Source organism: Antechinus flavipes, chromosome 4, assembly GCF_016432865.1.
Source record: "Antechinus flavipes isolate AdamAnt ecotype Samford, QLD, Australia chromosome 4, AdamAnt_v2, whole genome shotgun sequence".
NCBI lineage: Eukaryota > Metazoa > Chordata > Mammalia > Dasyuromorphia > Dasyuridae > Antechinus > Antechinus flavipes.
The window spans coordinates 427,727,365-427,740,801 of NC_067401.1; the positions used below are offsets into that span (position 1 = coordinate 427,727,365).

The 13,437-nt window shown below is 36.0% G+C and overlaps 1 protein-coding gene across 1 annotated transcript in view; it reads left to right on the forward strand.

The window, feature by feature from the left end:
• Positions 1-13,097, forward strand: part of DPT (dermatopontin) — a 36,915-nt gene extending 23,818 nt beyond the window's left edge. Inside the window, exons 3-4 of the mRNA XM_051999003.1 lie at positions 7,853-7,960; positions 11,809-13,097. Coding sequence (XP_051854963.1) covers positions 7,853-7,960; positions 11,809-11,875 — 175 coding nt within the window. The 3' untranslated portion in view covers positions 11,876-13,097. The remainder of the gene's footprint in view (positions 1-7,852; positions 7,961-11,808) is intronic.
• The last annotated feature ends 340 nt before the right edge of the window (positions 13,098-13,437 follow it).

The window sequence follows — 13,437 nt, forward strand, 5'->3', positions numbered from 1 at the left end:
GCAGTCATACTTTCTGATGGATTATTCCAGGGTGAGACCCCACTCCACTCCAAGTATCAATCCTTGCCTCAGAAATAAGCTGATTAATGCTGGCTTTGCTAGAGTGAACCAGATGTTCTGGGTACATACTAAAGCTTTGGCTGGGAAGTTTTCAAGGACTTTCTATCTTTTAAACCAAGAAAAACTCTAGAGAGGTGCTACCCTGTGGTGTTTGCACCATTCAGGAAGAGGCAGGAGAGGAATGCAGATACAGATCAGAGCCATAATTTTTTCTTCTAAGATTCTGTCTGGGTCCTTAGGAAAGTGGAATTTGGATCCTTCAGTTTTCTCATTATAACAACTCAGCTGGTTTGATTAGAATACCACACTGATGCAGGTTTCCCTTAGTCCTTTAGTGAAGAGACCTGGATTTCTTTTTGGAATAGGAGCTTTCCTGAATGAATGGTTAACTTGAATTCTACTTAGGAATTGGCTTCTCCATGTCCTTGTGATAGAATAAAATCAGAATGTCCACCTATTTTTCATCTGTAAAATGGAGATAATAATAGCATCTATTTCCCAGGGATCATATGAGAAATTTATAAAGTGCTTTGAATGCCTTAAATCATTATAATTTACCACCACCTTTCCTTTTGTCCTGAATTCTTCTTAGAGTACTAACTATTAATTCTAACACTTGGGACAAGATGGTGTCTAAGGTATGAATGTAGGTCATGGTTGAGGTTTACTGGAACCAGAAATAAAGATTTATTAACTGCCTACTTTGTCCCTGAATAGTGCTAAGTACTGAAGCTATAAAGACAAAAAAGAAATAGCCTCTATCCTCAAGGAGTTTCTTTTCTATTAGGGGACATATACATAAGTAGACATACACAAAATATATAAATTAATACCAGGTAAATTTATGGGGAGGAAGTATTAGCATCCAAGGAATTCAAAAAGACTTCATATTGAAGGTGGCATCTGAACAGCATTTTGAAAGAAACAAGGAGTTCTGGAAATGAGAAGTAAGATGGATAATGCTTGATATTAGCATAATAAGTGTTTTTTATTCATTTAAAAAAAAGGAAATGTGATGGGAATTTATTCCAGGAATATGGAGACAGCCTATATAAGGAATAGAGATGGGAAATGGAGAGTGATACATGAGAAACAAAAAGAAAGCTGGTGCAGATGCTCCATAGACTTCAGGAAGAAGCAGAATATAGATAACAAGGTTGAAACTTTGGAAGGGCCAGGTAGTGAGAAGCTTCAAAAGCCTGCTAGTGGAACTTTTCTTGCTCCTAGAGAAAATGGTCACTGAATGTACAGTAGAGAGGTAATATGGCCAAATCTGTACTTTAGAAAATCATCTGGTTATTTGTGTGGAGGATGGATTAAAATGTGGATACATTTTAAACAGGGAGCATAATTAGAAGGCTAATCAGAATAATTAGCACTCCAGAAAAGAGGAGATGAAAATCTTAACCAAGGTGGTAGACATGGTACCAAAGAAAGCAGATACAGGAGATATTGAGATAGAAAGAGCAATATTTAGCAACTAATTGTATATTTGGGGGTTTGGATAGGATTTTAACACCCTCATAATAAAATATGTTCTGGGAATAATGGATGAAAAATCACTGAGCATGCTCTTCCTCAAGTACAATGTACAATAGAGAGCAGATCTTTTTTTGATATTTAATCCCTTCAAACTGCGAAGGGACTAGAGGTGATGTGGCAAATTCAGAGGAAGCTATTTTCCAAATCTTATCCATTTTCAATTTGACACTTGGTCATTCTTTATAAATATAAAAATGGTAGATTGCTATTATCATAATTTTTTTTTTATTTTTATCAGGCACAAATACAGAACAGATGCTAGGAAAAATAGAATAGAAATGCTTAAGTAACATATTTTAATAAATTAAATAAGGGTCACTTCCTTATATATATCTTCCATTCTCCCTGATAAGGAAGAAGTTTAATTATCTCAATTGGTCTGAGAATATTGATGCCACTTGAGAAGGTTGAGTGAAAAAGATACCTTGTCCAAAACTTGTCCAAAGTTGCCGGAACAGTTTTATGAATATACCAGAATCTTTCTGTCCTCTTACATACTGTCTTCTCTAAACAACAACAATAATAACACACAAAAAGTTATAAAACCCAAACCTTCTATTCAAAGGCTCAGGCCTCTGGTCTTCTTAGGAAACATTGTCTCATTTGAACCCAGAGAGGAAAACTTCATTTCTCTTCCATTTTCCCTACCAAAGAAGGCAATCTTCACACTAAGAAGGATAAAACACAACTAATTGGCTTGTCGATTAATTCCAAACTAATGATATCCTGATTAGAAAGCATCTAGGTATTTCAAAGAAATCTAGTCATGAGATTCAAATGAACTATAGCCTTGGATACAGAGGAAACATATCACCATGATTGTTGAATCCCTCTTAATCTTAAAAAAAAAAAAAAAAAAAAAAAAAAACTGGGATCTTTAAGAAACTATGAAAGCAGGAAATGAACCACAACTTAAATGCTGCAGTTTTCAAATAGGGAAGGCAGATTTTCCAGACTGTAGGTCAGAGATCTTGACCTCAATTCCTGGCAAAATTCTAGACAATACTACGTAGATGATTTGTAAGTACTTAAAAAGGAGTGTTGACCACTATGAGTCAATACAGATGCTTATGAAATCATAGCAACCTAATCTTATTTCATTTTTTTTAACAAGAGTGCCATTTGCTAGATCTGGGAATCAGCATTGTCAGCATATTTGTGTTTAAACAAGGATTAATCAGTCTCAAATCTATGTAGAGATTCTACATCTGTACCTAGAGAAAGGACTGTGGGAACTGAGTGTGGATCATATACTATCTTTATGTTCACTCTTTTGTTGTTGTTTGTTTGCTTTTTGTTTGTTTTCTTTCTCACTTTTTTCCTTTTTGACCTGATTTTTCTTGTACAGCATGATAAATGTAGAAATATGTATGAAAGAATTGCACATGTTTAAGACATATTAGATTGCTTGCCATCTAGGGAAAGGGGTAGGGGGAAGAGAGGGAGAAAAAAAATTGGAAGACATGGTTTTGCAAGGGTAAATGTTGAAAACTATTTATGCACATTTTGAAAATAAAAAAAAGCTTTTAAAAAATGATTTAACAGAGAGCATGTATAACAGATTTGTAGAAGAAATAAAACTGGAAGGGAGGATTACTACAATGAATGATTGAAAATACAGAAAGGAAAGAGAATTAGGAGAGGGTTGGGTTTATATTCTCCCTCTGATACTTGCTAATATGAAATTGGGAATTGCAGTGGTAGTGTCTTCATCACAAAATGGGGAAAGTAACATCTGTAGTTAGGTGGTGCAGTGAAGAGAATGTTGAACTTAAGTGAGGAAGACCTGACTTCAGAATCAGCTTCAGATACTTACCATCTGAGTGACCCTGGACAAGTCATTTAACCCTGTTTGCTTCATTTTCTTCATCTATAAAATGAACTGGAGAAGGAAATGGCAAACCTTGCCAGTATCTCTACTGAGGAACCCCAATGGGGTCACAAAGTATTAGATACAACTGAAATGACTAAACAATAATAATACTATTGGTAATACTAATATCATCTAGGTGTCGTAAGGATATGATGAGATATTGTGTGTGATGTGTTTCTTATGTGTCAGTTACTATAATGGAATAAAAGAAGCAGATTTCAAGTTTGGTATCAATCAACAGTACCATAAGGAGGACAAAAAAAGATATTTTATCACAATTAGTTTTCACAGAAAGATAATGAGGAAGGCTACAGCTTTCACTTACTCTGCCCTTATCAGACTACATGAGAAATACAATTATCAATTTTTTAAGGACAGGGTTTTTTAATGTTGTTATTTCTTTTCTTCTCCCAGTTCAACCCCTCCTGTTTGTCCTGTTTGCCAACTCTTTCTCTAATTTTGGAGTTTCACTCAACTTATTGACTTTCTATCTAGCTTTCATCCTCCTTTTCCCTTCTCCCTCTCAATCAAGGGGTGATTCAAATCCCTCCCTGGCAATTTCTGCTGCTTGTTGTTGTTGTTGGGGTTTTTTTTCCTAAGAAAGATGTCTTTACTTTGTTGAGCTAATGAATTCTCTTCTCCCATATCTTCATCTGATTTTAAAAGATCTAAATGTAGAATTTTATATATCTAATATTAAATTATTCCCCTGTTCAGTTTAGCCCATTGCCTTAAGCTGCCAAGTTGTTTTGTTTGTTTGTTTGTTTTTGCTTTTTGGTTTTTTGGGGTTTTTTGTTTTGTTTTTGGAATTCCAGTTTTGTAATATGATATTACCTACCACTTGTAACCTTGATAAGCTTGCCATCTGTCTTCATCCAAGTTATAATAAAAACATTGAAAACCATATGGTCAAAAAGTTGTACAGTGTTTCCTTAGTAGCATTACTCCAAGTTAACCTTAAGTTATTGTCACACTTTTTTCACCTCAAAATTTTAATCAGTTCCAAATCTACTTGAATGTAGTATTATTCAGCCTGTACCATTCTACCTTGTTCGTAAAGATATGATGAGAAATCTTTGCTGAAATCCAGGTCAATCAATCAAGGCCCCTTCAAAATATTTATTAAGCACTAATTATATGCAAATCACTATGGCAGGCACAGAGTATATAAAGGCAGAAATAAAAATACCTCCTGATGTCAAGAAGCTTCTATTCACTTTACTCTTATTAAATCCCCTTCATCTACCATTTAATAACTGTATCCTCCAAAAAGTAAAACCATATTAGCATGATTAATAAATTTAACCTATCATGGCTAAATCATAGCAATCACTACTTTCTTTGAAAAGATAAAACTCTCTTTAATACATTGCAAAGTTTTGTTAAAAATCAACATGATGCTCACTAACCTAATAATCTGAAGTATTCACCTTCATTTCCTTTTTGAATATCAGAATATTTGTCTTCTTTCAGTCCTGTAAGAGCTGGCCTAGTCTCCATGCCATTTTAAAAGAAATCATAGACAGTGACTCAGCAATTATAGTTCATAAATATTCTTTTGATCTGGGCCTCAGGACTTGACCTTGATGAGATCATTCCAGTGCTCTTTTACTATTTCCTCAATTATGTGTGATTTCAATTTTTTGTTAACAAGTTGTTGTTGTTCTACCCTTCTTGTTCTGAAGATAATTCCTCTTGATTAAAAAAAAAAAAAACAGTGGCAGTATTTCAATGCTCAATGTGGTAAAATTCCTCATTAGATGAATCTGGATGAAGACCAATGTGAATTAGTACAAAGCCTTAAATAATAATAAAAATGTTTCATGAAATATAAACATATTACTTCTAAACATTTACAGCAGTTTGATTTAGATGAAGGAAATTGATGTCAAACAGCAGTTTCATTTTGTTAAAGATAGAATAATATATAAATCAAATTAAGAGCATTTATGTAAATGAAACTTCTGAAGCGTTCAAAAACAGTTATTTTAGATAAATTTATCATCCTACTTTTAATCTTATTTATACTTTTTTTGTCTTCTGAATTACTCCCATTATCACCACTTCTCCCCCACTTACATCATCACAACCATCACATCATAACCACCACCAATACCACCATCACCATCAGCACCATCACCACCCCCAATGCCACTATCAACATCACTACCACCAATACCACCATCAACATTATCACCACCATCACCACCAATATCATCATCAACATCACCACTATCACCACCACCAATACCACCATCAATATCACCATCACCACCACCATCAGTGGCACCATCAACATCCCCACCACCAAAACCATGACTACCACCATCACCCACAATACCATTAAAACCACCACAGCCATCACCATCAATAGCACCACTTTTTTCTTACCATAGGAGGTACTCTATCTAATATCTCGGAATCATCAGAGATCATAAAATTAGCAGGGTCTGTTTTAATGATCCATGTTTGGCATCAACTTTGTATTTCATAAGAACTGTTGTTTTTCATTAGAAAGAGGAAGCCTTGCTTAGCTCATAGCAAACAAAGCCAAACCCAGAAGGTCTGAGTCCATTTGGAAATGAAAAGATTGAATGGATTTCTCAACTTGGCTGAGCTTGATTTCCCACCATGACCACAATAAGTGGAAACACATGCAGTGTATATCCATTTGGGCTTGGCTGCCTGACAGAGGGCTTGTAATGTCTTAAACAGAGATAAAATGCAGAAAAAGAAAAGCATCATGGTGTAGCAGAGAGAAGGAAGTCAGGAGATGTAAAGTCCAGTTCATTCATTAATTAGCTGTGTAACCTTCAGCAACTACCTTGATTTCTCTGGGACTCAACTCATTTTCTTAATCTTCAAAATGAGAGTTTAAATGACATGATTTATAAGATCCCTGCCAATTATAATCTATTTCTCTAAAATTTCACACATTTGCAATTCCGTCATTTAGTTATGTCTGTCTAACTCTTCTTGATTCCATGGAATACCTTCATGGAGTTTTCTTGGCAATGATACTGGAATAGTTTGCCATTTCTTTCTCCTTTGGATTAGGGTAAACAGGGTTAAGTGACTTGCCTGTAGTCACTTAGCTAATGAGTGTCTGAGGCTAGATTTGAAATCAGATTTTCCTGACTAAACTCTCTGAGCCATCTAACTGGCCCTGTAGCTTTCATAATTCACCTCTTCTGCTGAAGTCAGTTGGACAATACAGATAAGACTCTTTATTTCTTCATAGTGTAATGGCCTAGTCATCATGGGACAGATAAAATTTTTGCCACTTTGGAGAGGAGATTAACTCCTGGACAACTTTAGAGTACAGATACAGATCTTAGAGGTCCAGTTTAATCTACAGGAAACACTCTGGTCTGGGTCAGCTCTTTTCTGAAAGACTCTTTATAAACATATCATGAATGAGTTGTCCTTGAAATTGATAACTACTCAGAGAGGAACCACTAGACTTTGCACCTCAAGCTTTCTCTTTGGATAGATACATATGGACTCAGATCTCTAGGATGAGGCTTGGGAATACTATGGGCTACATTGACTAGCCTAGAAAATAAGAGAAAAATTGTTAGGGTAAGGAGGAACACCTACAATAATAATAGCTAACTTACACTGCATATCCTATATATTTACATAAATATAATTACATACATTTAATCAAAACTTTAAATTTTTCAAAGTGATTTCATATATTTTAATAACAATTCTATAAAGTAGGTGCTATTATTAGCCCTAATTTATACATGAAGAAGCTGAAGATGAGAGAGGCTAAGTGACTTGTCCCAGAATTACACAGAAAGTATCTTAGGCAGAATCGGAACTCAGAACTCCATGATACCAATTACAGAGTTCTATCCATTGTACCACCTGATCACCTATGAAATAATTTATATCTTTTAATTGTAATTTGATAGAAGGAAGGGAGGACATCTCCCCCTTAACTTTTCTTGGTGCTTCCATGATAATTTGCCTGGCTTACAATAGACAATATTCATAATTCCCCTACTCAACATATTCCTTTACAGATGGTGAATATTGATTTTCCTGCCAGAATAATACCAATATTTTCATTTTTTCCCTTCTTCCTTTCCTTTATCTGTCTTTCTCTGTCACTCCCCCTCTTTCTCATTCTCTGCCTGTCTCTGTCTCTTTGTCTTTCTGTTTTACTCTGTGTATCTCTCTTTGTGTTTGCTCTCTCTCTCTCTGTATGTTTCTGTCTGTTTCTCTCTATATCTCTGTTTCTGTCTCTTCTGTGTGTGTGTTTCTCTCCTTCTTTCTCTCTGTCTTTGTCTCTCTTTGTTTGTGTCTCTGTTTCTGTCTATCTGCTGTCTTCCTCTCTCTTCTTCTTGTTCTCCCTCTTCTCACCAGGTTGACAACTGAATACCCAGGACACTATGGTGAAGAGATAGACATGATTTCCTACAATTATGAATACTATATGCGGGGAGCAACAACTACTTTCTCAGCAGTAGAAAGGTAAGCAGAGTTTCCCTTTGAGTGGAGAAGGGAAAGGGGGTGGGGGGCACATGGGAATGTCACTATACAATAAAAACAATAACTCCCATTTTACTCTGCAACCTGGTAAGGAACCTACCTAAAAACATTTGTTCAGCTGAAGCCACGCAAGCAAACAGAATCAAGTTATTCTGTTGAAGTAACTAACCAAGGTGGGATAGTTTTAGACCAGGCCATCAAATGTGTACCAGTCTTACTATGATAACTTTCAAACTTTTATAACAAGTAAAAGTTATCATGACCTTTCTTCTATAATTTCCAATTGCTTTCCCCATTGGTGGGCCGAGATTATTAGAACATTAGAACCTGAACATGTTCTGATCCAGCTGCCAAAGTATGCCACAAAATCTTTGCGCTAAAAAATACACTTTACCCATGAGAACCCCTTTACTTAAAACCTCTTTGTTCTTTGAAACACAATCCTACCAACTTTAGTTATCTAGTTTCCCAACCCACAGTAGCTCCAAAATTCAAGATTATATTGCCGGAGGCAGGCATACATATATCAAAGAAAAATGGAAGCTAATAACCTAACTATAAGATAGAAGTTCAAATATTAAACAGAAAAATCCAAAAAAGACTGCAGACTAGAACCATTTAGTACCTCTAAGGCTTCTGAGATCATTACTGCATTATAATATAATGGAATAACTGATGAAGTATGTTGGAATGAACACTGGATTTAAAATCAGAACAGTAAAGTTCTGAACCCATCTCTATGGATCACTACCAGGGAGAGCAACCAAGCTTGTCTGAAACTCAGTTTCCTCATTTGTAAATGAGGGTTAGGATGAGATGACCTTTTAAATCTAGCTTTAAATCCAAGAACCAAGTCAATGACCATTATTAAGTGCTTCTAATTTGTCAAGCATTGTTCTGGGAATACAAAGAAAAGCAAAAGGCATCTCTATCCTCAAAGAGCATTCAAATAGGAAAGAGGGAAATACCATGTAAACAACCATATACAAATAAGACACATATGAGATAACCTGGAGATTAAACTCAGAGGAAAGACACTCATATTAAAGATTGGGAAAGACTTTTTGAAGACAATAGCATTTTAGCTAAGACTTAGAGGAAGATGAAAAAGGGAAACATTCCATGCATGGGGTTTTGAGGGTACTCATCTTCAATACTTAGTGTCAGGAGATGGAGTGTCTTGGATGAAAAGCAGCAAGTAGAGGGGAGCCTCCAGAATCCCATCCACATAATAAAGACTCGGATACATAAAGAAAAAGTCAAAGTTTCATTTTATTTAAGAAAGCAGGTGAATGTGTGATTATATTTTAGAAAGATTTCCATTGTTAACAAAATGTATCATCACTTAAAGGAGTAAACTTCAGTTAAGATTACCTGCCTGAGCCCTTTTTGTAGTGGCTAGAAACTGGAAATTGAATGGATGCCCATCAATTGGAGAATGGCTGAATAAATTGTGGCATATGAATATTATGAAATATTATTGTTCTGTAAGAAATGACCAGCAGGATGATTTCAGAGAGGCCTGGAGAGACTTACATGAACTGATGCTAAGTGAAATGAGCAAAACCAGGAAATCATTATACACTTCAACAATAATACTATAGGATGATCAAATTTCATGGAAGTGGCTCTCTTCAATAATGAGATGATCCAAATCAGTTCCAATTGTTAAATAATGAAGAAAATCAGCTACACTCAGTGAAAGAACTATGGGAAATGAGTGTGGGCCACAACATAGTATTTCCACTCTTTCTGATATTGTTTGCTTGAATTTTTGTTTTTCTTCTCAAGTTACTTTTACATTCTTTCTAAATCCAATTTTTCTTGTGCAGCAAGATAACTGTATAAATATGTATACATATATTGTATTTAACATATACTTTAACATATTTAACATGTATTGGACTGCCTGCCATCTAGGGGAGAAAGTGGGGGGAAGGAGGGGAAAAGTTGAAACAGAAGGTTTCACAAGGGTCAATGCTGAAAAATTACCCATGCATATGTTTTGTAAATAAAAACTACAATAATTAAAAAAAAAAGATTACTTGCCTGGTGCTGAATAAGTGAGATATGATGACTTTGTTTTTGCTCACAAGAAACTCTCCCATACCCTGAAGTTTGTTACTGTACCCACCAATCAAGATTTAGAATTCTGCCATTCTTCTCCTGTATCCCTATGGCAACCTTTCAGAAACTTCAGGTTGAGCAATACTTCCTAAATGTAATGCATTTGGCATATTATTAGTCTCTAGATGAAAACTGCTTCTTGTTTTCCTTTAAAGAAACACTGGGAACAGAGCCCCTGGAATGCCTTTTAAGACTGCCTCTGAACATTGCCCAATACAAATTAACAGCCTCTTGAAGCAGTAGTGTGAATGCCCAGGCTTGGGACCATATTTGTTTATAATTTTTGGTATCCCAGATACCCACCGTCTTAACACAATCATGCCTGATAAATGAACTTACAACCAACTGGTTAATCTCCAACCAAAAACAAGTCATCCCTTATAGTGACATTTGCAAGAGCCAAGGCCAATCAATAGTGGGCCACCCAGGCTCTCAATAGCTTTGGCCAGGTCTCCAAATTGTTCTAAATGAATAATCTTAGATCAGGGGATGGAATGAAAAGGACTGCTTTGAGCCATTTATATGGTTTATACAAGGGCTGAAGGGATATTGATAGTGATCCCTCCCCCCTCCACTTTCCCATTCAAATAATGATATGAAGGGCTGTCTGCAATCAGGCTCAGGGGTCCCATCTAGGGAAGAAAGAGATAATTCTTGGAAAGGGAACATCCTCTGCAGATTGAAGGGACTAAAGAGGGGCAGTACCAGAATTGGACACCCACCCCACAGAGCAGTAGAAAATTTCCTTTGTGATGTGTTGAATAATCTGAATTTTTATTCTTTTCCCTGATCTTTGTGGCAGGGAAAATAATAACCAATGTCCTGAGAACTTTCTCCCTAACTGCTTTGTTGAAATTCTCATAATATAATAATACCAACAGAGGTTATATCAAGGTTACAAATTCCAGGGTTCCATGGCTACATATATGGTAGGGCCAAAGTAGACTTTCAATGATGTTTTGTGCTGAAATAGAAGAATTCACATGATTTTGATTGAGGGAGGTGGGAAAAGAGAATATAGTTCTGCTAAGGTGAATAATAATAGTTCACATTTATCCAGTGTTTTAAAATGGGCAAAATTTTTAGTGAAATACATTTTATTGTTGCCCCTTAACCAGAGGAGGAAGGCTCAATGAGCTTTAGTTTTTTCCTCTCAGGAAAGGAATATATATAACTGGGGTCATGTAAAAATTTCTCAAGCGAAAAGGGAGCAGTGAGAGGAAAACGTTTCAGAGGCTTTGCTCTAGGATACTATCAAAATCTTCTAAAACCTAGGTGATTTAAAGCTATAATCCACATATATTGAATAAAGTTTGTCCTTTAAATTGGTATGTGGCTTAGACAAGTCATGACCAAGGTTCTGTGAGCCTCAGTTATGACTCAGTTTCTCTGAGCCTGTTTATGACTCAGGTTCTATGAGCTTCAGTTATGACTCAGGTTCTGTGAGCCTGTTTCCCACAGTGTAATATATAATAATACTTAAATTACCTATTACATTTGAAGTTCAAAAGTGTTCTAAAGTTGCTGTATAAATGTACCTATTACTGTTGCTTGCTTCCCATAATCCCTCTATATTCTCTTTGACCAGAAGGTCAGTCATCACTGGCTCCTAAAGAATTTGTCTTCATTTCATTTGCCCCATTTGTGAAATAGCCTACCATGTCTTTGACATCTCCCTTTCACTTTTTTCTCTTTCCCCACAGGGACCGTCAGTGGAAGTTCATAATGTGTCGGATGACAGACTACGACTGTGAATTTGAAAATGTTTAGAATGTCACATAGCAAAGCTGGCTGGAGAAACAAGGACCTGGGGAGAATCCAAAGCCTATCTATTCATCAGCAGACCAGCAGGAGCTCCAGCAGAAGGAACTGGTCTTCTCTCTTTCCCTTTCTGAGTGTTACTGCTACATCAGCCCATTTGGTCTTTCTGCCTAATACCATCATTCTAATTAAACCCATAGATTTCATTAACTCTTCTTTCTCATTGTTGATGCTTTGATTGGAGACCATCTTATATGTCTGTTAATGGCTTCCTGTATTATATCATGTATGCATTACAGCTGTTCCCTATGCTACAAGAGTCTATTTTTATGGAGTACCTGCTATTATCTGCAAACAATTAATATTAAGAACTATAGCATAAGCAGAAAGAAGGGGCAGAGGGTTCTAGGTGGGGGATGAAGATCATATCCAATCATCATCTAGTTGAATCAAACTTTTTCCCATCATTCTATCCTAACCAGGAATGTCTTCTTGCCATGTTGCACCACAATGGGGTATTTGAATTCTGTGCTCTGGTAGTGATGAGGATAGAAAGGAAATCAGGGGAGGCTCAAGGATTTGAATAGAGAAAATAATAATAATTCCTGTCTTTGGGAGAGAGAGATGAATTATTATGCCTGATAATAATGGTGTGTGTGTGTGTGTGTGTGTGTGTGTGAGAGAGAGAGAGAGAGAGAGAGAGAGAGAGAGAAGAAAAGAGAAAAGAATAAATGGGAACCAGACTTGGGGAGATAAAAAGATATAGTTGATGAAGATAACATACAGGGAAAAGAACAAAGAGAGAACTTGACAATTATGATCAGCTAGGAATTCTGGGGTGACAAGCAAGGGAGTTCTTATCACCATCAGTGTTTGAGGTCATTCCAATAAAGTTCTGTTTTGGAAAGATGGAAGGAGAGAGGACATAGAAAGGCACATAGGAGATATTTCCTAGGATAGCTGCCTTACTAAACTGGTTGTCTGAGACATTCTTCTCTTGTAAGAAGGAATTCATATGCCCTTAGCTGTGGTTGGAAAATGGACCTTGGGAACAGGACCGTTTCTCTATATAGTACAGGATTTTTTGACAAATGATAATCATAGATGTGGGAAACATTATAATTTCTCTACCTTCATTCCAACCCCACCTCCAACCATCTTTGGTATCTATCACTTGGTACAATGATAAAAACCATAAACAGAATAAACAAACTACTAAGTAAAAAATCCACTATTTTGCAACTAGTCAGTTTTTTCCCCTTTTCTCAAATCTCCTTCTTCCCAGTCTTATTTAACTCATTCTTTTTTCCAATTTAACTCTTTCTTTTTGGCATCTTTCTCCACTTTATCCAATGGTCTTTTCTCTTTCTTTTGCCAGGAATTTTGCCAGGAAAAATATTATTTTTTTTGTCTTGTACTGTTCTTTCTGTTTTCTCTTTCCAAAAGGTTCCAGAAGCAGGATGGAAGCAACAGCAAAACCAGAGAAATCTGTCATCATCCTGTGTGCCCTCTATAAAAGAAAATATTCTGATCAGACTTTTAGAGAAGCCTGAAAAATTCAATTTACATGG